At 46.6% G+C, this 27,149-nt stretch overlaps 1 protein-coding gene across 1 annotated transcript in view; it reads left to right on the top strand.

The window, feature by feature from the left end:
- LOC121269078 (plexin domain-containing protein 1-like) overlaps nucleotides 1-27,149 on the top strand; it is a 268,532-nt gene that overhangs the window by 196,831 nt on the left and 44,552 nt on the right. Inside the window, exon 12 of the mRNA XM_041173524.1 lies at nucleotides 7,893-7,928. Within this exon, the coding sequence (XP_041029458.1) occupies nucleotides 7,893-7,928 (36 nt within the window). The remainder of the gene's footprint in view (nucleotides 1-7,892; nucleotides 7,929-27,149) is intronic.

Genomic DNA, 27,149 nt, shown 5'->3' with positions numbered 1-27,149 from the left:
GATACAACCTTTCCTCATAAGGCAGCCAAAGTTTTGGCAACTTGTAGCTTGAAGGAGTACAGAGTACTGAAACTCCACAAGCGTGGGGCAAAGCAAAGCCTCCATGAAATATCACAACCGGTACAGAGGTTGAATCCGTGCCATTGGCGTCTTTCTACATCACACTCCAGCCACCTAGCCAACTGACCGAACCAACCTGCACCTGCCCCCCTCTTATTCTTTGATGGGATTTGAGCGTTGCAGTCAAGGCCAGTTTTTGTTTCCCATCCCTAATTGCCCTTGAACTGAGTGGCTTGCTGGGCCATTTCAGAGAGCAAGTAAGAGTCAACCGCATTGCCTGGGGTCTGGAATCACATGTAGGCCAGACTGGATAAGAAAGGCAGTCCTTTCCCAAAAGACATTAGTGAACCAGATGGGTTTTTACAATGATTGATGATAGTTTCATGGTCACCATTACTGAGGCTAGCTTTTTATTCCAGATTTTATCAATTCAATTCAAATTCCACCAGCTACCGTGGTGGGATTCAAAACCATATCCCCAGAGCATTAGCCGGGGCCTCTGGATTACTAGTCTGGAGACAAACCACTTACGCTACCATCTCCCTGCCTTCTGCCATTTTGAACCATCTACATCAGTTGAGGTGAATTGAGGTCGGGTGCTAGGGCAGCTTTTCACTGATGCCAGTTCGCAGGTGGAGTATTTTCTCTGATCGATAATCTGTTATGAGTCATCAATTATAGGGTTTTGTTAACTCTCGCTCTGGTGCAATAACTGGAGCAGTATACTTATTTTAATTGCTTTGATTTTCTTCCCCTCGCTGTTCGGATTTTATTGAAGGGTAAAGAGAATTTAAAGGAACCATTGCAGGTTTAAAGCTCTGAAATTGCAAATTCTTGTCCTTGGCTTTGCAACTTGACAGGAGTGGAAACCAAATGTATAAGGCTTGTTTAAAAAATGTTTGCCCTCTCTCAGAATAATTAATAGAAGCCATGGCGTTAATTATAACATAGAACCCATAATTATAACAAAGATGTGAAGATAGATAAATATTCCAGAATTTTGCTTGATTATCTTTGAGAAATATTTACACTAATTATCCCTCAGGAGAGTAACTGAGTATGGTGGAGACCGTACATGGTTTATGGAAGCATTGTGCTTGATGAATCAAATAACCCATTCTCATGCATTATTTCTTGTCCTTACTGACATCTTTAGCCTTGATATTTGTTAATTGTTGTACTGTGCATAAAGTATACAATTAAAGGTGTATTTTGCAAGTCTCTGCACCACTGACAAGAAAATTGCTGACTCTCAAAATTTATCGTAATTATCAAATTACAGGATAAATTGTCAGCATTAGTGCTCCTGACACAGAGCTTTATACAACAGCAGCACATAAAGAGGAAAAAAAATAAAAAAACAAAAACAGAATTACCTGGAAAAACTCAGCAGGTCTGGCAGCATCGGCGGAGAAGAAAAGAGTTGACGTTTCGAGTCCTCATGACCCTTTGACAGAACTGAGTGAATCCAAGGAGAGGGGTGAAATATAAGCTGGTTTAGGGTGGGGAGAGAAGTGGGGGGTTGGGGGGGGGGGGGGTGGTGTGGTTGTAGGGACAAGCAAGCAGTGATAGGAGCAGATAATCAAAAGATGTCCCAGACAAAAGAACACAGAGGTGTTGAGGGTGCTAATATTATCTAAACGAATGTGCTAATTAAGAATGGATGGTGGGGCACCCAAGGTACAGCTCTAGTGGGGGTGGGGTGGAAAGACTAGCAGGGCATAAAAGATTTAAAAATAATGGAAATAGGTGGGAAAAGAAAAATCTATATAAATTATTGGAAAAAACGAAAGGAAGGGGGAAGAAACAGAAAGGGGGTGGGGATGGAGGAGGGAGTTCAAGATCTAAAATTGTTGAATTCAATATTCAGTCCGGAAGGCTGTAAAGTGCCTAGTCGGAAGATGAGGTGCTGTTCCTCCAGTTTGCATTGGGCTTCAATGGAACAATGCAGCAAGCCAAGGACAGACAAGTGGGCAGTAGAGCAGGGTGGAGTATTAAAATGGCAAGCGACAGGGAGGTTTGGGTCATTCTTGCATACAGACTGCAGGTGTTCTGCAAAGCGGTCGCCCAGTTTACGTTTGGTCTCTCCAATGTAGAGGAGACCACATTGGGAGCAACGAATGCAGCAGACTAAGTTGGGGGAAATGCAAGTGAAATGCTGCTTCACTTGAAAGGAGTGTTTGGGCCCTTGGTCGGTGAGGAGAGAGGAAGTGAAGGGGCAGATGTTGCATCTTTTGAGTGGGAATGGGGAGGTGCCATAGGTGGGGGTTGAGGAGTAGGGGGTGATGGAGAAGCGGACCAGGGTGTCCCGGAGGGAACGACCCCTACGGAATGCCGCTGGGGGGGTGAAGAGAAGATGTGTTTGGTCACATAAAGAGGAGTTAGGACAATCCAGGATTCTCCATCTACACTCCCAGGAATATTAAAGTTTGAACATTTATGCCACTGTGACACAGCCTAGCTATTTGGACTTATCTTAATTCGAGTGGGAATTACGAATCCTGGTAAACCAATTTTTTCATTGTAACGCTAAAGCAGGTCATCCTGCAAACTTAGTAGTGAAATGGAGATAGTTGAATATTTGGTGGCAGCGCACCACCCCTCTTCTCAAGGGGCAATTCAGGATGGGCAACAAATGCTGGCCTAGCCAGCGACGCCCACATCCCATGAAAGAATAAATTTTAAGAATTGATAGTAAATTACCCAGACCAACCATTTGTTGGAAAGTGGAGGGTTGAGACTTTTAGTCCCAAACTGTGTCGGTAAAATGAAATGAGGAATTTTGATAAGATTTGGTAAACCGTTTCCACTGTTCAGGAGTATTGGTAACCAAAGGGCATAGATTTAAGATAATTGCCAGAAGAACCAGAGAAGAGAATTTTTTTAGGCATGTGATCTGGCATTTTAAAAAGTTTATTCTTTCACATGGTGTAGGCATCGCTGGCTTCACCAGCTTTTATTGCCCATCTCTAATTGCCCTTGAGAAGGTGGTGGTGAGCTGTCTTCTTGAACCGCTGCAGTCCAAGCGGTGTAAGTACACCCACAATGCTGTTAGGGGAGGGTGTTCCAGGATTTTGACCCAGCGACGGTAAAGGAACAGCGATATATTTCCAAGACAGGATGGTTTGTGGCTTGGAGGGGAACCCACAAGTGGTGGTGTTCACATGCCTCCGAGGTGGTAGAGGTCGCGGGTTTGGAAGGCTCTGTCGACGGAGTCTTGGTGAGTTGCTGCTCAGCATCTTGTAGATGGTACATAGTGCTGCCACAGTGCATCGGTGGTGCAGGGAATGGATGTTGAAGGTGGTGGGTGGGGTGCCAATCAATCAGGCTGCTTTGTCCTCATGGTGTACTGCCAGTGGGAGCAGATTCAATAGTAATTTCCAAAAGGAAATTGAATAAATTCTTGAAAAGGGACAAAAATTGCAGAGCTATGGATAAACAGAAGCAGAGTGGGATGAATCGGCTACTCTTTCAGGGCTGGCACAGACATGATGGACTGAATGGCCTCTATCAGTGCAGTAAGATTCCATGATTCTGTGAATCCAATACTTCAGCTGTAGCTGATGCGCAGTAATGAAGTGTGTAGGAAATGGATTTGAGTATTTTATGAAATGTATGCAAATATAATGGAAATAATTAGCAAATGATTAGAGAAAAAAATGCTGGCTTTGTTAAAGTAATTTCCTCTGTCAGTAACGCAACACTCCTGCCACACTACCCTTAGGCTATTTCAAACATTAATCTTCAATCATAACTGTTTTAAGGACCCAAACTCACAGATCATTAAACACTTCTGTAACTTCCATTTTCGCCTCATAAATCAATACAGTATATCAGAGCCTAAACTTTGCAAGATTTGCTTCAATTCACACCAATTAAATGTTGACAACAGGAAGCATACAAATGTTTTTTTTTCCCAAGTGTCTTCATTGTATAAGTTAACATTACAGTAGTTGTAGCCTGAAGCTGTAATATGACATACACGTGTGCTAACTGAAGTCTGTTTGAGCTGAAGTGTACAATGTTGAAATTGTCTTCACCTAATATGTAACTCATAAAAATAGCCTCCCACATCTGTTGCTGTTTCAACAAAGACAAATTGAAAGCACATGTGCTTTTTAATTTGTGTTAACAAAAGCACACCCTGCAACTGACCTCACCTCCCCCAAAAATGAACTATGTCTATAACTTAAAGGAAAATACTGTGGGTGCCTCTGGTCTGAAATAAAACAGAAAATGACGGAAATACTCAGCAGGTTTGGCAGTGTCTGCGGAGAGAACAGAATTAATATTTCAGGTCATCTTCTCTGAAGGAAGGTCATTGACCTGAAATGTTAACATCATATTTATAAATGTCATTCGCTGGAGGTTTGTGTTAAATGGTGAAATTGGAAAGAAAAGAAAAACTTGCATTTATATCACCCTCTCCACGACCACTGGACATCTCAGAAGCACTTGACAGCCAGTGAAGTACTTTTTGAAGGGTCATTATTGCTGCAGGCAACATGGTAGCACAGCAAGCTCCCACAGACAACAATGTGATAAGTGGCCACCTAATCTGTTTTTGTGATGCTGATTGAGAGATGCAAATTGAAGAGGACACCAGGGTGTAACCCCACTGCTCTTCTTCAACATAGTGCCACGGAATCTTTTACAGCCAACCATTCAGACAAGCGGGGCCTCGGTTTAACATCTCATCAGAAGGTCGACATCTCCGGCAGTGCAGCACTCCCTCAGTATTGCACTTGAATGTTAGCTTTGATTTTTGCATTCAAGCCCTGGAGTAGGATTGGGATCTGGTGATTCAGAGGCGAGAGTGCTGCCAACTGAGCTACAGCTCACTCTTAGATTGTCAGAATAGATTAGCGACGAATGGAAAAGCCATTAGTTAATAACTCCTCTAGTCACTCTTTGTTATGACATCATTCTGAGGGTGTGCTTACAATTTTTCTAGAAAGCATCGGACTCAAAAAAATCACAAACACATTCACCATGTCAGTACACACAACAGTCAGTGGAATCTTCCTGTTGCTGTAGTTTCACCTGTTTAAGGTGAGCTAGAATCTCATCCAAAACCAATGAAATGCAGTAAAATTCAACTTACTATCACCCATTCTAGAACCAATCCAGTGTATGCAAGAGTTGGGGAAGCAGCATGGCTCAGCATCTCCATAATGCAAGCCTTCCTTCCGGGTCCGGCGCTATATGAATGCAACCCCATTTGCCAAATATGGTTAGAAATGGGAGGAGCTTGCACAAGGTCTGCCCAGTTGTACCAGCACTCAGAGTGATCCACGCCATGACTCTTAAAGCGAATATTGGGACGGTCCACAAAAAGTTTGGAAAGTTACATTTTCCCAAAAAAAGGAAGCTTACCATCACCTATTCTACACATTGCACAAAGACAGGATCGACCCCAATATATTGTAGTCAGCTGTAAGTGTTGGTGTTGTCTATTTGCTCAACCAACCACCACCACCAACGCCCCCCCCCCCCCCCCCACATCAGGATGACCAACTTTCGGGGCGGAAGATAGGGGACATTTAAGTGTGGGGAACTGTAGGGCTGGGGCAGCGGGTGGGTAGCTGTCTAGACTGTAGGACTGGGTGGCTGTCTAGACTGTGGTAGTGGGGATGGATGGCTGTCTGGACTGTGGGAATGTGGGTGGGTGGCTGTCAGGCTGTGTGGGTGGGTGGCCGTCTAGACTGTGGTAGTGGGGATGGATGGCTGTCTGGACTGTGGGAATGTGGGTGGGTGGCTGTCAGGCTGTGTGGGTGGGTGGCTGTCTAGGCTGTGGTAGTGGGTAGCTGTCTAGACTGTGGGAGTGGGGGTGGTGGCTGTCAGACAGTTGGAGTGCAGCTGTGTGGCTGTCTAGACTGTGGGAGTGTGTGTGGGTGGCTGTCAGACTGTGGGGCTGGGTAGCTGTCTAGACTGCTTCATCAATGACCTTCCCTCCATCATAAGGTCACGCTGATGATTGCACAGTGTTCAGCACCATGCCCACTGCCATCTAGAAGGACAAGGGCAGCAGATACATGGGAGCACCACCACCTGAAAGTTCCCCTCTGTAGTAATTATGATTTTATTTAGTATGCAATGTACCTTTAAGAGTAATGCTTGTTAAGGAAGATCACATGATCCGTAGTAATCAATAGGTAGTGTGGGCTACCTCAGCAGTCGATGTAGAGTTGGAGTTAGAGTTGAAAGCACACGTATAGTTGCTGCTGAGTATATTGTAAATAAACTTAATGGGGAGGGATTTTCCCTCGTCGGGCAGGCTTGGCAGGAGCAGGTGGGCGGGGACCCTTCCCACTGGTAGCCCCTCAACCGTGATGGGCAATGAAAAATTTATCTTAATTACCTTTTTAATGGCCTTAATTAGCCTTTTAATTGTCAGCGGTGAGCTAAAAATTCTCCCCAGTGTTTCCGCCTAAGAAGCGTCTGTGGATCAACTCTATCGTTAATATTACAACTCGGCAACCCCACAGCACCCTCCAAGCCGCTCACCATCCTGACTTGGAAACATATCGTTGTCCCCGCACTGTCGCTGGGTCAAAATCCTGGAACTCCCTCCCAAGCAGCACTGTGGGAGCTCCTACACCACAGGGACTGCAGCGGTTCAAGAAGGCAGCTCACCACCACCTTCTCAAGGGCAATTACAGATGGATAATAAATGCTGGCCTAGCCAACAATGCCCACACCCCATGAATGAATTTTTAAAAAAATTGGACAAGAAACCTGTCTCCATGCCAACTAAGTGGTAGCCCAATTAAAATTCCAGCGGGTGACTGTTCCCCCCTGAGAACGTGAGACAGAAACAGTCCCAGCTCATGTTTTCCACCCACAAAGCCAAAATTTAGCTTACTTCAAGTATCTCCATAACACATAATAGATTTTTCTAGAAAACTATGATGGCCCTTAGAGTTGCCAACCTTCTAGGACTGGCCTGAAGTCTCCAGAAATTAAAGGTACATCTGCTGCAAGCAAATCCAAGAGAGAAATCGTAGGAGTTTTGAAAGAGATGGTGTGTGTTTATTGTTTTCTTTCAACTCCGTAGCTTTCTAGTCATAACAAACGCTTTGGACGCAGAATTAAAATTGACTGACAGTCAAGAAATGTCCAATTGAATAAGGACGAATCAGTTTGCTTTGCAATTGGCCTTCAGAAGACGGTGACCAGCAGCAGGGTTGTGGGCTGGGAGATCGTGTGATGAAATCTCCTGGAAGACGTTCGATCAGAGTTCGTAACCCTAGTGATGCTGTAATGTGACGATCATGAAAGTGTCCTTTTATCTCTCCCTGTGGGAATGATGAAAGTGGGTTTGACTCTTTGTTAGGCCCATTGTTTTTCTCTACTTCAGGATTGTTTGGATAGGCTGCCTGCATGTTCTATGTACTAAGGAACATCTTCCATGATTCTCAATACATTTATTGGTTGTCTTCATTGTGCAAAATGGATACATTTGAAAGTAGCGCTGTCAGCCATCTTACATTTGATGTAATGCTTGTAATCAATGAACCCATTACCCTTGAACAAGATCATTTCAACTTGGACAAAAAGGAAGGTTCATTATCCAGGGAAAACATGGAAACCATTGCAAGTGCAATGGGAATTCAGAGGGTTGGACAGAAAAGGGAAAAAAAAACAAGATAAGAGAAGAAATCAGATTCAAAGCAAAGCGATTAAAAATGGCAGCCAGATTTATTAATAAGAATATATATTAAGATATTGCAAAAGGAAAAGCCACAGCTGTCATCGCATAAATCTGAGCTTATTATCTTTCATCAATAAAGATGAAAGCCTCACTAATCTCATTTTTCTCTTTCCCCTAGATGACACAAAAGTGATTTTTCATCGGAAGGACGAGGGTAAGTGTTCAGTGTCACTTGGAGTTAGAGAAACTGTTTCCACTGGCGGGTGGGTCAGTAATCAAAGGTAATGGATTTGAGATAAGCAGCAAAGGAAGCAGATGAGAGATGAGGTGAAGTTTTGTTTAAATAATGAACTGTTATTGCTATCTGCAGAATGCACTACCTGAAAGGGCAGTAGAAGCAGATCCTGAACTAACTTTCAAAAGGGAATTGGATATATATATTCGAAAAGGAGAAATCTGCAAGGTGATAGGTAAAGAGTGGGGGAGACTGGGGCTAATAGGTTAGCTCTTTAGAGCTGGCACACTTATGACAGGCTGAATGGCCTCGTTCTGTGTTGTATCATACTGTGATTGTATGAACAGGGCTCCTAGTCAGTAAAAAGACAGGCCATTGTGTAAGAAACACTGATCTTTGCACTCCTACTTATGATACTTGCTCCTGTCACAGGCTGCAAAGACTGGAAGTTAAATCTACCTCTTTCTCCTCATTTTTCAGATGGGAATGGATCTTGCTTTCTTTCCCAAACTTGGATTGGTTTTTATTCTTTACTTACGGGATGTGGGTGTTGCTGACAAGGCCAACATTTACTGCCCATCCCCAACTGCCCTTGAGAAGGTGATGGTGAGCCATTTCTCCATCGGAGTAGTGTAGGTACACCCACAGTGCTGCTAGGTAGGGAATTCCAGGATCTCGACCCAGTGACAGTGAAGGAACGGCGGCGATATATTTCCAAGTCAGGATGGTGAGTGACTTGGAGCAGAATTTGAAGGTGATGGTGTTCCCATGATCTGTTGTCTTTGTCCTCCTGAGTGACAGAAGTTGCTGGCTTGGGAGGTGCTGTCACACTTGGTGAGTTGCTGCAATGTGCCAATCTTGTACATGGTACACACTGCAGCCCCATTGCACTATTGCTGGAAGAGACTGGGTGCTTAAAGTGGTGGATGGGGTGCCAATCAAGTCGGCTGTTTTGGCCTGTATGGTGTTGAGCTTCATGAGTGTTGCTGGAGCTTCACCCATTCAGGGAGTATTCCATCACACTCCTGACATTGCCTGATAGATGGTGAAAAGGCTTTGGGGAGTCAGGAGATGAGTCACTCACTTCTGTTGCTGGTGAACCTGATGCTGTCCTGTCTTTAATTACTGCACTCAGTGTTTGTATTTAGCCAGTGCAGCTTACATAAGGCTCTTTCTAGACTTTTATTTTATAAAGCAGAGAACTGCTCATTAAGAATTCCATCCCAAACAGCACTGTGGGTGTCCCTACACCACATGGACTGCAGTGGTTCAAGAAGGCAGCTCATCACCATCTTCTTAAGGGCAATTAGGGATGGGCATTAAAAATGCTGGCCTTACCAGCAACACCCATGTACTGTGAAAAAAAAATTTAAATTTAGCAAAATAAAATTGCTTTTTTAAAAAAAAATTGGGTTGCAAGCATGTAAAGTTGCAGTTTAAGTTTCTCAGCCCCCTCCCCAGTGTGTGTTTGCACATAGGTGCATAGACATAAAGAGCAGACCCATTTTTATTTGTTCTGCCAATGTGTTGACAGTGGAAAAGGGCACATCTCATGCTCCAGTTTCCTTAGGAAGGAGGTGGCCTGTTTTACCAAGCCTATGTTTGTGGGATTGCTTAGCTCTGTCTATCACTTGCTGCTTCTGCTGTTTGGCACGCAAGTAGTCCTGCGTTGTAGCTTCACCAGGTTAACACCTCATTTTTAGGTATGCCTAGTGCTGTTCCTGGCATGCCCTCCTGCACTCTTCACTGAACCAGGCTTCATGGTAATGGTAGAGTTGGGGGTATGTCAGGCCATGATGTTACAGATTGTGGTTGAGTACACTTCAGCTGCTGCTGATGGCCCACAGCACCTCATGGATGCTCAGTTTTGAGTTGCTGGATCTGTTCTAAATCTATCCCATTTAACACAGTGTTAGTGCCGCACAATACGATAGAGGGTATCCTCAATGTTGAGATGGGACTTTGTCTCCACAAGGACTGTGCAGTGGTCACTCCTACCGATACCGTCAAGAACAGATGCATCTGCGACTGGTAGATTGGTAAGGACGAGATCAAGTAGGTTTTTCCCTCTTGCTGGTTCTCTCACTGCCTGTCGCAGACCCAGTTTAGCAGCTATGGACGGCCAGCTCAGTCTGTGCCACTGAGACACTCTTGATGATGGACACTGAAGTCCTCCACCCAGAGTACGTTCTGTACCCTTGCCACCCTCATTGCTTCCTCCAAGTAGTGTTCAACATGGAGGAGTACTGATTCATCAGCTGAGGGACTCCTGGTAGGTGCTAACCAGCAGGAGATTTCCTTACCCATGTTTGATCTGATGCCATGAGACTTCATGGTGTCCAGAGTCATTGGACGGAATCGTCCCAGATTTGCACTCAGTGCGGTAGCTGGCGAGTAAAATGACATTTGACCTGCTGACCACAATAGCAGCTTTTCAAGCCGTTTTGTCCCAAACCCGCCACATTAATTATGCATTCCCGGGAAACACGCTGTTTCCTTGGCAGGCAGCCTCTTCTTCACCCGCCAAGCCATCACCCCACCACTTCATCACGCCAGGCACCATGTTTAAAGTCCAGCTACGTGCACGCGCCCCAGTGCTTCCGGACCACGAAGAAATGGCCCCGAAAGGCAAAAAGACTGCAGCCCCCCGGTTCAATGATGCATCCTTCGAGTGCGTTATGGACTCAGTGGAGGCGCGCCATGAAGTCCTCTACCCCCACTTTGGCTGCAGGATTGACAGCAACCTCACTAATCCAGCTTGGGAGGTGGTGGCAGCGCTGGTCAGCTCCAACGCCCTTCAAAAGAGGACAGCCTCCCAGTGCCGCAAGAGGGTGAATAATCTCCTCCGTTCCTCTGGGGTAAGTCACTCTTCTCATCACTCTCAACTCACACACTCACAAACCCATCACACATCCACAGGGCCCTCACTCATTGGCTGTTCAATGGACATCACCATTCACTCTCTCACACACACCTTCATTGTCCTTATCCCGTCCATGGGACCAAAACATGCCAGGCATCCTGCTCTCCATCTCTATCCATGCAGGACAAGCTGGCACACAACAGGAGGGAGAGGTTGCAGACTGGTGGAGGAATGCCCAAAATTAAGGTCCTCACGGACTTTGAAAACAGAGCCATCCAGCTGATCAGCAATAACCGGGACCAGTCCTGGGCTGACTGTGAGGTCAGCGCTGCTCTACCAAGTGAGGATCCAGCAGTGCAACATCCATCAGACAACCATGCTGTGAGTGATGTGTCCTCTTTCACAGGCCACTGCCATGCACTAATTATCTCCCCTTGCTTTCGCAGGCACATCTGCCAAACAGCCGACAGAGTCCAGGACCCAGGGCCTCCAATCAAGTCCCGAAGAAACCTCTGAAGAGGAATCTGGAGGCACCCTCCCTGAAGTCCTGTCACAGCGCTCACCCTCACCCTCCACCAGTGCAGAGACACACACCTCTGTGGGACCTAGCTTTACAGTAGCCTCAGGATCACAATCTGGTGAGCACATCGCACTGTCTGATCTGCAGTAGGCAGTGACAGGCACTTCCCAGGTTCCTGGTATAGTGAGGGCTGCTGAAGGCCAGAAATTTGCTGAGACTGGGTCAGATGACGATCCTCTGAACTCAGTTATATCACAGTTACTGGAGCTGCAAAAGCAAGCTCGGGAACTTCAGGAAGGGATGTCCGCTGCACTCCTCAGATTGCAAGGCACGATGGAGGAGTCCATCCACCTTCAGGCTGAGGTGATAGCGCCGGTAGTGCTAACGCACTGAGTCAACACTGGCAGGATGGTGGTCGCCATGGAGATTTTGGTCCAGGACTTTGCTCCTGTACTGCTGCACGGACTCAACTCCATCGCTGACGCCTCCAGCAGTGTCAACACGAGAGGGGTGCTGGGCAGCTCGATCTCAATCCAGCTACCCCTGCTCTTCAAGGAGCCAACCAGGGGCCATTAGGCACCCTTAGGGAGGAGGATCAGCAGGTGTAAACCCACCCCCCCCCTCCACCCCGCCCCAACCCGGACCCATCCATCCAGGTGACTCTGGGAGTGACCGGTCCATCCGAATCCCCTCTCCCTGTGACCTCAGCTCCACAGGCCGAGGAGGGTGCCACTGCCACACAGCAGGACCCTGAAAGCAGGCCGGGTCCCTCCATGTCGCAGCCCCCTAGAGGACGCCCACCAAGTTAGCAGTCAGCAGGCTGCCTCTAACTCCGCTGTGGACGGCCAGAGAACACCAAGACATAGGAGCAAGGTTAGGAAAGTTAAGAAGATGTAGTGGCTGCACAACCTGCGCACGGATGTTAATCACTTGTACCTAACAGCACTGTGGCTGTACCTACACCACATGGACTGCAGCAGCTCAAGAAGACAGCTCACCACCACCTTCTCAAGGGCAACTAGGGATGGGCAATAAATGCTGGCCCAGCCAGTGAAGCCCACATCCTGTGAATGAATAAAAAAAACATACTGTTCACTATTGTCAATAAACTCCCAAGAATGTCTCCCTGCCTGTGGCTCCTTGTTCTGATGAGCAGTGTTTGTGTCGCTCAGATGTCAACCCTTTCTGCACAAGATATAGGCAGGTGTCTCAGTCAAGGGCCTCAGCCTGGGCACGGGTGTTAATCAATTGTACATACTATTCACTATTGTCAATAAACTCCTAAGAATGTCTCCCTGCCTGTGGCTCCTTGTTCTGATGAGCAGTATTTGTGTCGCTCAGATGTCTACTCTTCCCTGTGCTTTGTGCAGCCTTCAGACCAAAGTTACTGATTTTACGGATGCCTGCACCTCAATGGTGCTGGTCATTGCTGCCAGAATGTTGTGGGCAGGCGGCACAGAGTTCCCTCATTCTCTCTGTATCTTCTCAGCACCTTTACGGTGGGGCTAGTCCCCATCTCTTCAGCATCTGTGACCAGTGATGTTGTGCTCCTGAAGGGCTCAGGTGCTGAAGACGGACAAAGGATCAGATGCTTCTAAAGTTTCATGGCTGTGTCTCTATGATATGACCCTGATCACGGGGCACAAGTGAGCTGCACTTGGCCAGACAGGAGTTAGACATTCTCAGAGGCCATGTGAAGATCTATGGAGTGTCCTCACTGCATGTCATCATCATCCTCCTGCAATCGAGTGACATTTAGAGCCTCCACTGTGTCTCTATGACAGGAGCATTCTCACAGAGGGTATGTGTGCTGCCATAAGCCAGACTGGAGTCAAACATTTACAGATGTGGTGTGAGGATCTATGGTGTCTCCTCACTGCAAGTCGTCATCATCCTCCACAAATCTGGCAGCTTTGAGGGCCTTGCGGCGCACCTGGCTCATCTTGCCAGCGTGAAGTCCTCAACCCTGTCATCATCGCCTTTGAGGACCCCCTCACCCTCATCCCTGTTGGTGTCCTCCTCATTGGAGGAGACCTCCAGCTCCACCAGCTCCTCCTCAGCCAGCTCCTCTCCTGGCGTTGCAGCGCCAGGTTGTAAAGGGCGCCACAGACGACAATGATGCGTGACACCCTCTGCGGACTGTATTGCAGGGCTCCACCAGACCGGTCCAGGCACCGGAACCTCATTTTCGGCATCCCGATGGTCTGCTCCACCAAGTTGTGAGTTGCAGCATGAGCCTCGTTATACCTTCGGCCTAGTGCAGTCTGAAGCTAAGTCATCAGCCACATCCTCTGGAGGTAGCCTTTGTCCTCGAGGAGCCATCCCTACAACTTCTGTGGATCCTGGAAGACCCCAGGGATCTGTGACCAACTGAGGATGTAAGAGATGTGCACACTCCCTGGAAACCGTGCTTATACCTGCAGGATGTGTTTGTGGTGGTCCCACACCAGCTGCACGTTCAACAAATGGAATCCCTCGCGATTGACATGTTGCAACGGAGCTCTGAGCGCCAAATGAGTGCAGCCAATCACCCCCTGCACCTCTGGGAAACCCGAAATCTGGGCGAATCCAATCACTCTTGCATTCTGGCTGTCCTGGTCCCGGGCGAAATGCACAAAGTTGTGTGCTGTCGCAGAGATAGCATCTGTGACCTTATGGAGGCATTTGTGGGTGGAGGCATACGATATCGGACAGAGGCCACCTGTGGAACCCTGAAAGGAGCCACTGGCGTAGAAATTGAGCGCCATGGTCACTTTCGCAGCCACTGGCAGTGGACGACCTCCTGTGTTGCCAAATCTGTAATTGTGACTGGCCAGTTCCGGCAACACTGGTTCTCGGTCATCTGCAGAAATGACAGGCGGTGTCTATAGATCCTGGGTCTAGCTTGGCGCTGACCAGCGACGGCTCACTGTGGCTCATCGGCTGCGTGTGCAGGAGCCCCAATTGCCCCTTCTTCCAGACAGAGCTGCTCCTTCCTCTGCGCAGCCAGACGCCTCAGTCGTTCTCTTCTCCGTTATCTTCGCCTTCTGAACACCACGAGGCATACAGCTAGGTCACCAGACTCCATAATCCTGATGTACCCCTCCCGCAGCATGAAAGAGAGGAATGCTTGGGTTAGCATGGGTGCACTAAGATCCTGTCCTGGTTAAGTGTGAAGGCCCCTTAACGCATCCTGGAGAGTGTTGGCCACCACTTGGGTGGCCAGAGATTAACGCACTGCATGGCTGCCCGAATCCCCGCCAACTCCACCCGATCGATTGGCAGCAGTTTTGCCCATTGGTTGGCATGCTGTGCTCTCAGCTCAGTCATTCTGCCTACCCGCACTGCAAAGTAGCGCTCTTAGCTTGAATCGGGGGGGGGCACTGGTCCAAACCGGGATGATGACATTGCAAAGGTCTATGAGCTGTGGGATGATTCCGGCAGGCTGGACTTATAATGATATGCAAATGTATTAAAAAGAGGCTCCCGACATCCGATAGCGAGAAACGTGGCCCACCATCGGCAGGCGGAATGGATGATCGCAAGCTGGTTTCGTGACATTGTGGAGGACTTTGCAAGGTCCACAGGGCTGGGCTTGCCATTGTCGTTTCCGGTGCCTAGGTCGATGCTGGGTGGTCCATCTGGTTTTTGTAGGGCTTTGTAGCCGTTTGATACAACTGAGTGGCTTGCTAGGCCATTTCAGAGGGCATTTAGAGTCAACCACATTGCTGTGGGTCTGGAGTCACATGTAGGCCAGACCAGGTAAGGATAGAAGATTTCCTTTCCTGAAGGGGCATTAGTGAATCAGATGGGTTTTTAGCGTCAGTCAACAAAGGTTTCATGGTCACCATTAGGCTAGCTTTTAATTCCAAATTTATTAATTGAATTTAAATTGCACCAAATGCTGTGGTGGGAACCCATGCCCCTGGAACATTAGCCTGCATCTCTTGATTATTAGTCCAGTGACATTATTAATACGCCATCACCTCCCATTCCCTGGAGAAGGAACACGCGGTGTCTGCTGGCACTCTCGAGGCCTTCCGTGCTCGGTGGGCACCGCGGGGACTGGGGTGTTTTGTTGACCCCTTTAATCACATTTTGATTTAAAGTTTGTAAGTTTCCTTTAAACTTTGTTCTTGGTTTTACAGCTGACCTGAATTAGGGGCTGTGCCTGATTTATCCCAATTTTGTTGATTTGGTTTTCATTTAAAAGATTATCACCTCCCATACTATCAACATCCTGGGGATTGCCATTGACCAGAAACAAAACTGTACCAGCCAGATCAGTACTGAGGCTACAAGAGCAGGCCAGAGGCTGGGAATTCCGCAGTGCATAACTCACTTCCTGACTCCCCAAAACCTGTCCACCATCTATGAGACTCAAGTCAGGAGTGTGATGGAGTACCCTCCGCTGGCTTGGACGAGTGCAGCTCCAACAACACTCAAGAAACTCGACAAAGCAGCCCACTTGATTGGCCTTCCATCCACCACCTCTAGCATTCATTCTCTCCACCACCAACGCACAGTAGCAGCAGTGTGTGTACTATCTACAAGATGCACTGTAGCAACTCACCAAGGCTCCTTCAGGAGCATCTTCCAAGCCACAACATCTATCACCGAGAGGGACAAGGGTAGTAGATACATGGGAACACTACCACCTGCAAGTTCCCCTCCAAGTCATCGTGACTTGGAAAAATATCACCATTTATTCACTGTCGCTGGGTCAAGCTCCTGGAACTCCCTTCCCAGCAGCACTGTGGGTGTACCTATACCACATGATCTGCAGCAGTTCAAGAAGGCAGCTCACCACCACCTTCTCAAGGGCAATTCGAGATGGGCAATAAATGTTGGCCTAGCCAGCAATGTCCACATCTCATAAAAATAATTTAAAATTCAACGATGGTAATGCCATTGAATGTCAAGGGGAGGTGGTTAGATTCTCTCTTTTGGAGATGATCATTGCCAGGCTCTTGTGTGATACGAATGTTACTTGCCAGTTATCAGCCCAAATCTGAATGTTGCCTGTGTCTTGCTGCGTATGGACATGGATTGCTTCATCCATCTCCAAAATGCACTGCAGCAGCTCACCAAGGCTCCTTTGACAGCAACTTCCAAACCTGCAACCTGTACCACCTAGAAGGACAAGGACAAGGGAAGTATATCGCCATTCCTTCGCTGTCGCTGGGTCAAAATCCTGGAACCTCCTTCCTATTAGCACTGTGGGTAATCTTACAACACTCACAGACTGCAGCCGTTCAAGAAGACTGCTCACCACCACCTTCTGCAGTACAATTAGGGATGGGCAACATGTGCTGGCATGGTCAGTGATGCCCACATCCCATGAAAGAATAAATTTTTTAAGAACTCCTCTCTTCAAAGACCCTGCTGTACCCATTCAACCCAGTTGTATCTATTTATACTGTCTGCTTTAATGACTTTTTTTGATGCTCACAATGATGAGGAATCAAACTACAGAGGAATGGAGCCTGTTCCCATTTTGGCACACTGGGTAAAGTCGAACACTGTTAGGTGTTAGGTGACTAGATGTCTAGTCAATATAGATGAAATGCTTTAATTACAGCTTCTATTACTAGTTTTTCTGGTCATACATTAGGTTAGTTAATTAACCCTTTTTTCGATTTGTAAACAATTTTTTTACCTGAAGCCCTCTGTTGGCTGCCCAGCCCAGATAGTGTGGCTAACAGAGCAACCCTGTGGATTTACATAGCTGTTTTCGAGAAGAATGGTGAAATTGGCTCCCCTGGGACTAATGTTTTGGAATCCTGCTGTGAGTTGTTCAGTGCAGTACATGGAGTACAGGCAGCTTGAATTTTCCTCTATTGCTTTGCACTATTAATCTCTGACTGCAGAGAGATTGGACAGTGAGTGATGGCAAAAAAACACTCTCTGAAGAAAGATCCATTGATAGGTTTGCGCCGGTGCCTGTCTGACAGTTTGCAATGGACACAGTCGTTGTACATGATCTCAATGATATTATGCAGAACTCCCTGAGGGAGAACAGACTGACAGATCCAATCTCTCCAAAAGACCACAAAACACATGGGAAGTATCAGACACACAGAGAAATACAAAGAGAAAGATGATCGCCCCTGACAGCAAAACAAAAACAGATCAGATTGGAATGAGTATAAGACAAATGGAGAGGACGTGAGATGTGTTTTCTTTTCCTGTTCTCTTCCTGCAGCCACCCCCCCACCCCCAACCACCACTACATCACCTCCCCAACGCTACCTCCCCACAACTTCAGTGTTGACAACTTACTGGGTTATGACCCAGTGGTGACCCACATATTGTGATTTCTGAGCAGAAAGTCTCAGAGTAACGAAGGGAGTCTGTTTGTAACCTTGCACAAATACTGCACATAAAACCTCTGAATCCCACCTCCCCCACCGCCCCACCCCCACCCCCACCCCCGACCCCAACCATTCCTCCAAACTACTGCTCCCCCATCTCTGATCAGCTCCTGCCCAACATTCTTTTGGCACAGCCATTAGCAGACCAGAGTTGTATGCCCTGTGGTCCCTTTATGAATATGTGTGTGGTACTGTATTGATATGCAAATTGGATTCTGAGATCACAGGAACTTTGAAAATAGATGATCTGGTCATTAGCACAGCATTGTTTGTGCAATCTTCTTGTGCTTAAATTGGCTGTCAAGTTTCCTATATTAGGGCAGTGACTACATTTCAAAAAATACTGATGAAAATATCCATGATAGACTCATGAAAGGCACTATACAGATGCAAATTCTTCCTTCCACAGCACCTCTTCCTTAATTCATATTATCTCATTTTCTTTTTTTAACCACCCATCTCTAGTGAAGCACTTGATGATATTATCTGTATGAAAGGTGCTATATAAATTCTAATCGGTATTGCTGTAATGTGGGCGAATAGTAAAAACTTCACGGAGATGTTGTAGTGTTCACCACGTTCTGACTCTGGTCGACCTAAGAAGTTGTCACCAAGCCAAATTAAAACAGTGACACCAGCCACAACTCCCCACCTGCCATCTGGAGTGTTCCAGCAGTAAGCTACCTCTTGAAATTGGTGCCCTGCTTCCAGAGTCACTTCCCACTAGTATAAAAACAAAAAAACTGTGGATGCTGGAAATCCAAAACAAAAACAGAATTACCTGCAAAAACTCAGCAGGCCTGGCAGCATCGGCGGAGAAGAAAAGAGTTGACGTTTCGAGTCCTCACGACCCTTCAACAGAACTAGGTGAATCCAAGGAAGGGGTGAAATATAAGCTGGTGTGTGGTGGGGGGGGGGGGGGGGGGGGGGGGGGGTGTGGTGGGCAGAAGTGGAGGGGGGTGTGCTTGTAGGGACAAACAAGCAGTGATAGAAGCAGATCATTAAAAGATGTCACAGACAACAGAACAAAAGAACACATAGGTGTTAAAGTTGGTGATATTATCTAAACGAATGTGCTAATTAAGAATGGATGGTAGGGCACTCAAGGTATAGCTCTAGTGGGGGTGGGGGGAGCATAAAAGATTTTAAAATATTTTAAAATAATGGAAATAGGTAGGAAAAGAAAAATCTATATAATTTATTGGAAAAAACAAAAGGAAGGGGGAAGAAACAGAAAGGGGGTGGGGATGGAGGAGGGAGCTCAAGACCTAAAGTTGTTGAATTCAATATTCAGTCCAGAAGGCTGTAAAGTGCCTAGTCAGAAGATGAGGTGTTGTTCCTCCAGTTTGCGTTGGGCTTCACTGGAACAATGCAGCAAGCCAAGGACAGACATGTGGGCAAGAGAGCAGGGTGGAGTGTTAAAATGGCAAGCGACAGGGAGGTTTGGGTCATTCTTGCAGACAGACCGCAGGTGTTCTGCAAAGCGGTCGCCCAGTTTACGTTTGTCTCTCCAATGTAGAGGAGACCGCATTGGGAGCAACGAATGCAGTAGACTAAGTTGGGGGAAATGCAAGTGAAATGCTGCTTCACTTGAAAGGAGTGTTTGGGCCCTTGGACGGTGAGGAGAGAGGAAGTGAAGGGGCAGGTGTTACATCTTTTGCCTGGGCATGGGGTGGTGCCATAGGAAGGGATTGAGGAGTAGGGGTTGATGGAGGAGTGGACCAGGGTGTCCCGGAGGGAACGATCCCTACGGAATGCCGACAGGGGGGGTGAAGGGAAGATGTGTTTGGTGGTGGCATCATCTGGAGTTGGTGGAAATGGCGGAAAAGCCATATCTCCTTTCTCAGTGACTGTCTCCGTCTCTGACTTACCCCATGTGGATTTCAACTGAAATTCCACCCCTCATGTTTCGAACCCACCCAGGATTACAGGTATCTCCGGGACATAAAACGTTTCTCGGACTGTTGTTCCCGTCACATTCTGAAATCCACACTCAGTGCCATGCGCCGCCATATGAACACACTCGACCTCTCCCTCCAGCAGCACCGCCGTACCCTTTTTCAAAGCTGCGCGTGTCCCCAGTTTCATTTTATGCTTTGTCTCATCCGACGCCTCAACAAGAAACTTTTTCTCTTTCTCTCAAGTGCCAAGGAACGCAAGCTCCAACAACTCATCGACACCAACACCCATCTAGGACCCTCCACCCCTGCCTGTTCCTCCGTCCCCACCCTTTCTTCCAATCCCAGCCCCAGCCGTGTATTCACTATACTCCCTGACCTTCCCCTCTCCGATGCTGAACGTTCAGTGCTCAGCAAAGGACTTAGTTTCATACCCTTACGCCCTCACCTCAATGAATTTCGGGCTCAGCACGATGCTGAACTCTTCTTCCGCTGTCTTCGTCTCCGTGCTCACTTCTTTGGGCAGGAATCCTCTCCCCGTTCAATGGATCCTTTCACCCACCTCCAATATTCTCCCTCCACTGGACCCCTCCCTCTGGATTCTTACCTTCTCTTGATTTTTTCATTGAGAACTGTCGGCGTGACATTAATCGTCTCAATTTCTCTGCTCCTCTCACCCATTCTAATCTCTCTCTCTCTGAACTTACTGCACTCCGTTCTCTCAGGTCCAACCCTGACATTGTCATCAAACCAGCTGACAAGGGTGGTGCTGTTGTTGTCTGGCGCACTGACCTCTGCCTCGCGGAGGCTGAGTGTCAACTCGCAGACACTTCCTCCTACCTCTCCCTGGACCATGACCCCACCACTGAACATCAAGCCATTGTTTCCAGGACTGTCACTGACCTCATCTCCTCTGGGGATCTTCCTCCCACAGCTTCCAACCTGATAGTCGCTCAACCTCGGACGGCCCGCTTCTACCTCCTACCCAAAATCCACAAACAGGACTGTCCCGGTAGACCGATCGTCTCAGCTTGCTCCTGCCCCACAGAACTCATTTCTCGTTATCTTGAGTCCCTTCTCTCTCCCCTTGTCCAGTCCCTTCCCACCTACATCCGTGATTCCTCTGACACCTTACGTCACATCAACAATTTCCAGTTCCCTGGCCCCAACCGCTTCCTCTTCACCATGGACGTCCAATCCCTCTACACCTCCATCCCCCACCAGGATGGTCTGAGGGCCCTTAACTTCTTCCTCGAACAGAGGCCTGAACAATCCCCATCCACCACTACTCTCCTCCGACTGGCTGAACTTATTCTCACACTGAACAATTTCTCCTTCAACTCCTCTCACTTCCTCCAAATAAAAGGTGTGGCTATGGGTACCCGCATGGGCCCCAGCTATGCCTGTCTCTTTATGGGGTATGTGGAACATTCCTTGTTGCAGTCCTACTCCGACCCCCTTCCACAACTCTTTATCCGGTACATCGATGATTACTTCGGTGCTGCTTCACGCTCTCGTCGGGACTTGGAAAAATTTATTAATTTTGCTTCCAATCTCCACCCCTCCATCATTTTCACGTGGTCCATCTCTGACACTTCCCTTCCTTTCCTTGACCTCTCTGTCTCAATCTCTGGTGATAGACTGTCCACCAATATCCATTACAAACCTACCGACTCCCACAGCTACCTTGACTACAGCTCCTCACACCCCGCTTCCAGTAAGGACTCCATCCCATTCTCTCAGTTCCTTCGCCTCCGTCACATCTGTTCCGATGATGCTACCCTCAAAAACAGTTCCTCTGACATGTCCTCCTTCTTCCTTAACCAAGGTTTTCCACCCACGGTCGTTGACAGGGCCCTCAACCGTGTCCGGCCCATCTCCCGCGCATCCGCCCTCACGCCTTCTCCTCCCTCCCAGAAACATGATAGGGTCCCCCTTGTCCTCACTTATCACCCCACCAGCCTCCGCGTTCAAAGGATCATCCTCCGCCATTTCCACCAACTCCAGCATGATGCCACCACCAAACACATCTTCCCTTCACCCCCGCTGTCGGCATTCCGTAGGGATCGTTCCCTCCAGGACACCCTGGTCCACTCTTCCATCACCTCCTACTCCTCAACCCCCTCCTATGGCACCACCCCATGCCCAGGCAAAAGATGTAACACCTGCCCCTTCACTTCCTCTCTCCTCACCGTCCAAGGACCCAAACACTCTTTTCAAGTGAAGCAGCATTTCACTTGCATTTCCCCCAACTTAGTCTACTGCATTCGTTTCTCCCAATGCGGTCTCCTCTACATTGGAGAGACAAACGTAAACTGGGTGACTGCTTTGCAGAACACCTGCGGTCTGTCCGCAAGAATGACCCAAACCTCCCTGTCGCTTGCCATTTTAACACTCCACCCTGCTCTCTTGCCCACATGTCTGTCCTTGGCTTGCTGCATTGTTCCAGTGAAGCCCAACGCAAACTGGAGGAACAACACCTCATCTTCTGACTAGGCACTTTACAGCCTTCTGGACTGAATATTGAATTCAACAACTTTAGGTCTTGAGCTCCCTCCTCCATCCCCACCCCCTTTCTATTTCCCCCTTCCTTTTGTTTTTTCCAATAAATTATATAGATTTTTCTTTTCCCACCTATTTCCATTATTTTAAAATATTTTAAAATCTTTTATGCTCCCCCCACCCCCACTAGAGCTATACCTTGAGTGCCCTACCATCCATTCTTAATTAGCACATTCACTTAGATAATATCACCAACTTTAACACCTATGTGTTCTTTTGTTCTGTTGTCTGTGACATCTTTTGATGATCTGCTTCTATCACTGCTTGTTTGTCCCTACAACCACACCCCCCCTCCACTTCTCTCCCCCCCACCCAAACCCCCTCCCCACACACACATACACCTTAAACCAGCTTATATTTCACCCCTTCCTTGGATTCACCTAGTTCTGTTGAAGGGTCATGAGGACTCGAAACGTCAACTCTTTTCTTCTCCACCGATGCTGCCAGACCTGCTGAGTTTTTGCAGGTAATTCTGTTTTTGTTTTGCACTTCCCACCAGTGTCTGGTTTTAACAATGCGGACAGTGCTGTAATATAAAGGCAGCAAGGGGCTGCAGCCTGAATTTTAACTGAGGACAGGTTTTCCAAAGGTGCACTTTGATATCATTGAGAAGCAATGGGAATATGCTAAAAAGGAGCTTGTTGCTTTTTAGCGGAGTAAGTAAAAGTCGGGGGGGGTCAACAGGTCACAGCTTCACCAGGAAGGGGAATGAGCTCCTCTTTGCGCCAGGGCCAGTAGAGTTATAATCACCCCTAGAGTAACGGGATGGACACAGCAATGGATGCAAAAAGCGGGCAGGGAGTTATACAGGGACAGGAACTAGAACAGATCAAGAGAGGGTGAAAGCCAACATCAAAAAATGAAAAAAAAACAGAGCAAGATGAAGAGAGAGAGAGGTGAACAGAGATAAAGCAAAGGACAAAGAGAAAGAGATAAAGAGAGGAACTGACAAAGGCAAAGAGACAGGGTTACATAGAGTTGACAGAGCACGATAGACAGAGTGGCAAACAAAAAGAAAGACAGAGAGAGAGGGATAGACAGAGGAACATGAAGAAAGAAGTAGAGAGATGAGAGAGGGTCTGAAGAAGATAAAGAGAGAAGGACATTCAGAGATGGATCGGGGATGACAGGAAGATGAAGAGAGGGTTGCAGAGAGAGCAGTAACTGAACAGAAGTACAGAGACAGATCAGAAAAGATTGTTTTTGAAGGAATGAATGAAATAATACAAAGCTGTTGACGAAGGCAAAGAGAGATTTCTTTTAGAAATAAAGAAATTTTCTCAGAAAGACATTAGAGAGAATGGTGTTGTACCTGTTTCTATTTTAGATTTCCATGATTGATTGTTTATGGCTAAACATCCATGAAAAGTAAAAACGAATCCGCATTTTTATCCCTCACAGTAATTTGAATCAGTTTGTAATTCAATTAATTTTGAACATTCTAGTCCGTACATGATCTTGATTTTAAGTAGCACAATGCACACAGCCTAGAGTGAAAATAAACATCAGCCAACTGAAAACAAGCCAGTGAAATGGAAGTGGAAATTGGTTGAGGTTTATAATAACCAATCAATTTGATATGGCCCATTTCACACTACTGCTCAAAGTTCCTTTGGAAATGAGAGTGAAAATTGTGGAAACACTGGATTTCTGTCTTCTTTAGTTTCAGGATTGGTGTCAGAGGACTGGAGAATTGCAAATGGTCAAAAATGGTGTAAAGACAAGTCCAGAAACTACAGGCCAGTCAGTTTAACCTCGGGGCTGGGGAAACTTCAAGAAACAATAATCCAGGACAAAATTAATAGTCACATGCACAAATATAGGTTAATTAAGGAAAACCAGCATGGATTTTTTTAATGAGAAAATTGTGTTTAACTAACTTGCTGGAGTTTTTTTGAAGAAGTAATAGAGAGGGTTGATGAGGGTAATGCTGTTGATGTGGTGTACATGGACTTCCAAAAGATATTTGATACAGTGCTACACAACAAACTCATGACCAAAGTTATATCTTATGGAATAAAACGGACAGTAACAATATGAATACAAAATTGGCTGGGTGACAGGAAACAGAGGTTAATGGATGTTTTACAGGCTGGAGGAAGGTTTTTGGTGAAGTTCCCCAAGGGTCAGTGATGGGACTGTTGTTTTTCCTGATATATATTAATGACCTAGACCTTGGTGTACAGGGCAAAATTTCAAAATTTGCAGATGATATGAAACTTGGAGGTGTTGTAAACTGTAAGGAGAACTTCAAAAGATATAGATGAGTTGTTGGAATGGGTGAACAGGTGGTAGATGAAGTTCAATGCAGAGAAATGTGAAGTAATTCATAGGAAGAACATGGAGAGACAATATAAAATAAAGGGGACAATTCTAAAGGGGTGCAGGAGCAGAAGGACCTGGGCGTATATGTGCATAAGTCATTGAAGGCGGCCGGACAGGTTGGGAGTGTGATTAATAAAGCATATTGTATCCTAGGCTTTATTAATAGGGGCATACATAAGATTATAAGGTTATGTTAAACTTGTGTAAAACACTAGTTGAGCCTCAGCTGGTGTATTACGTCCGGTTCTGGGTGCCACACTTTAGAAAGGATATGAAGGCATTGGAGAGTGCAGAAAAGATTCACAAGAATGGTTCCAGAGATGAGGAAGTTCAGTGTAGAGATAGACTGGAGAAAGTAGGACTGTTTTCATTGGAGAAGAAAAGGCTGAGAGGAGATCTGATAGAGGTATTCAAAATCATGAGGTGTCTGGACAGAGTAGATAGGGAGAAACTGTCCCCAATCTTGAAAGGATCAAGAATGAGAGGGCACAGATTTAAAGTATTTGACAAAAAAAACAAAAGCGACACGAGGAAAAACTTTTTCACAGAGCAGGTAGTTAAGGTCTGGAATACATTGCTTGAGAGTGTGGCAGAGGCAGGTTCATTCGAGGCATTCAAGAGAGAATTAGACTGTTATTTGAAAAGAAACAATGTGCAAGGGTATGGGGAGAAGGCAGGAGAATGGCACTAGGTGAATTGCTCATTCAGAGTGCTGGTGCAGGCACAATGGGCTGAATGGCCTCTTTCTGTGCTGTAACAAGTCTGTGATTCCTAAATTGAAATATATCTTTATGTTCCTCTGTCCCATATGTCTCTCCCTTTCTGTTGCTATGAGTAGTGCGGTTTATTAATAGGTGTTCATTGGGTAATGCTGTGACGAGGCAGGCGGAATCTAACCATTAAAGTTTGCAAAGAGCAAATATATGTTTACAGAGAATTGCCAAATCATGGAAGCTTGTATTAATAATATTTGAAATGAAAGTGGAAACTTTAATCACATGCAGCTTCCTTCAGGCTTAGGTGGTACCTGGAGTGTGTGTTTTACTGATCTCTGCATAGAGGCACTGTACTGTCTTGCATGATATTTTAAAATGATAATAAGAGCCCTTTTAAGTCCTGTTTGCCACAAGCTACAGTTCTTTCAAATTGATCTCATGAGGATTTTCATTGTAGGTTTCACATCACGATGGCAAAAAGATTATGCATAAATTTTTAATCCTGAGAATACTCATCCAAGGTCAAAGAAAGCTATATGTGACAGTTATAGGGAGAAAGTACTTTAAAGCTGGAATTCATATTGATGGAACTGTTTCAAGTACACCCCTTTTGAAGTTTATCTTTTCATCTTTCAATCTTTTTCTCTCCATGTTCACACTGAACTTTCCCTGGCTGGAGAGCCTCGAACTAGGGGATATAATCTGTAGGATAAGGGGCTGGCCAGTTCGGATTAAGATGAGGAGAAAATTCTTCACTCAGAGGGTGGTGATCTTTGGAATTCTCTACCCCAGAGAGCCGTAGATGTTCAGTCATTGAGTAAACTTAAATCAGTAGATTCTTGGGGCTGAATTTTCTGCTGGTCAGGCGAGCATCCCAACGTCACCGCACTCCTGCGCGATATTTCAGCCGGCGGGCGTGTCCAACCTTACAGTTCCCAGGCAGGCAAAAAGGTCAAGCGACCATTGTATTTTTTACGAAACCTCACCCACCGGCAGGATGAGGTTTGATCCGTCATTAAAAAAAGTGTTTTAAATTTTCGTACTGATTTCTGACATATCCCTGTTCACCTGACAGAATCACATGACGGGACATGTCTTTTAACACCTTAAAATTCTTTTTTTTAATATATGTCTTCATCTCCCTGAGGCAGCTCTGTGCCTCAGGAAGCAGAAAGTTCCTCACTTACACTCCTGCCTGCCCCACCCCCACCCCCACTCCCCACCCCCATCCCCACCCCCCCACACAGGCAGTGCTGAGCATTGCAGCATGCGTCTCACACCGGGTGGGCCTTAACTGACCCGCCAGCGTGAAATTGCGGCCACGGCCCGATCACGGGCAGTGGTCAGCTTCCCGATTGCTCCCATCTGCCCCCACTGAGCCCGCCCGAAGAGGGCAAAATCCTGGCCTTGGAATCTTAAGAGATGGTGGTCAGACATGAGAGTGGAGTTTGGGTTGAAGGTCAGTCATGACCTTATTGAATGGTTGTGCGAGCTTGAGGGGCTGTGCCGCCTACTCTTTCTCCTGCTTCTTATGTTTTTATGGTCATATTACTGCCATTTGCAGGCAAATCTCAAATATAAGACCTCCAGGGGTCATTATGCTGTTCCACCTGGTAGACTTCCTCTTTTGATAATGGATAAGCCTTTATCAGTTTAAGATATTGGTTCGTTTTCACAGAATAGAATCATACAGCACAGGGGGAGGCCATTCAGTTCATCATGCTTTTACCAGCTCTTTGAAGGGTGGTATCGTGATAGTGTCACCAGACTAGTAATCCTGAGGCACAGGCTGGTGCTGGAGTTCAAATCCACCTCGCCACTGCTGGAATTGAAATTCAATTAATTTAAAAATCTGGAATTGCAAGTTACTCTCAGTAATTGTAACCGTGAAACTATCACCAATTGTTGCAAAAACCCACCTGGTTCACTGATGTCCTTTGGGGCCGCAAATCTGCCGTGCTTA

Source organism: Carcharodon carcharias, chromosome 23 (assembly GCF_017639515.1).
Source record: "Carcharodon carcharias isolate sCarCar2 chromosome 23, sCarCar2.pri, whole genome shotgun sequence".
Lineage (NCBI taxonomy): Eukaryota > Metazoa > Chordata > Chondrichthyes > Lamniformes > Lamnidae > Carcharodon > Carcharodon carcharias.
Note: the sequence above shows the minus strand (reverse complement) of the source record. Positions and strands in the feature narration are given on the sequence as shown.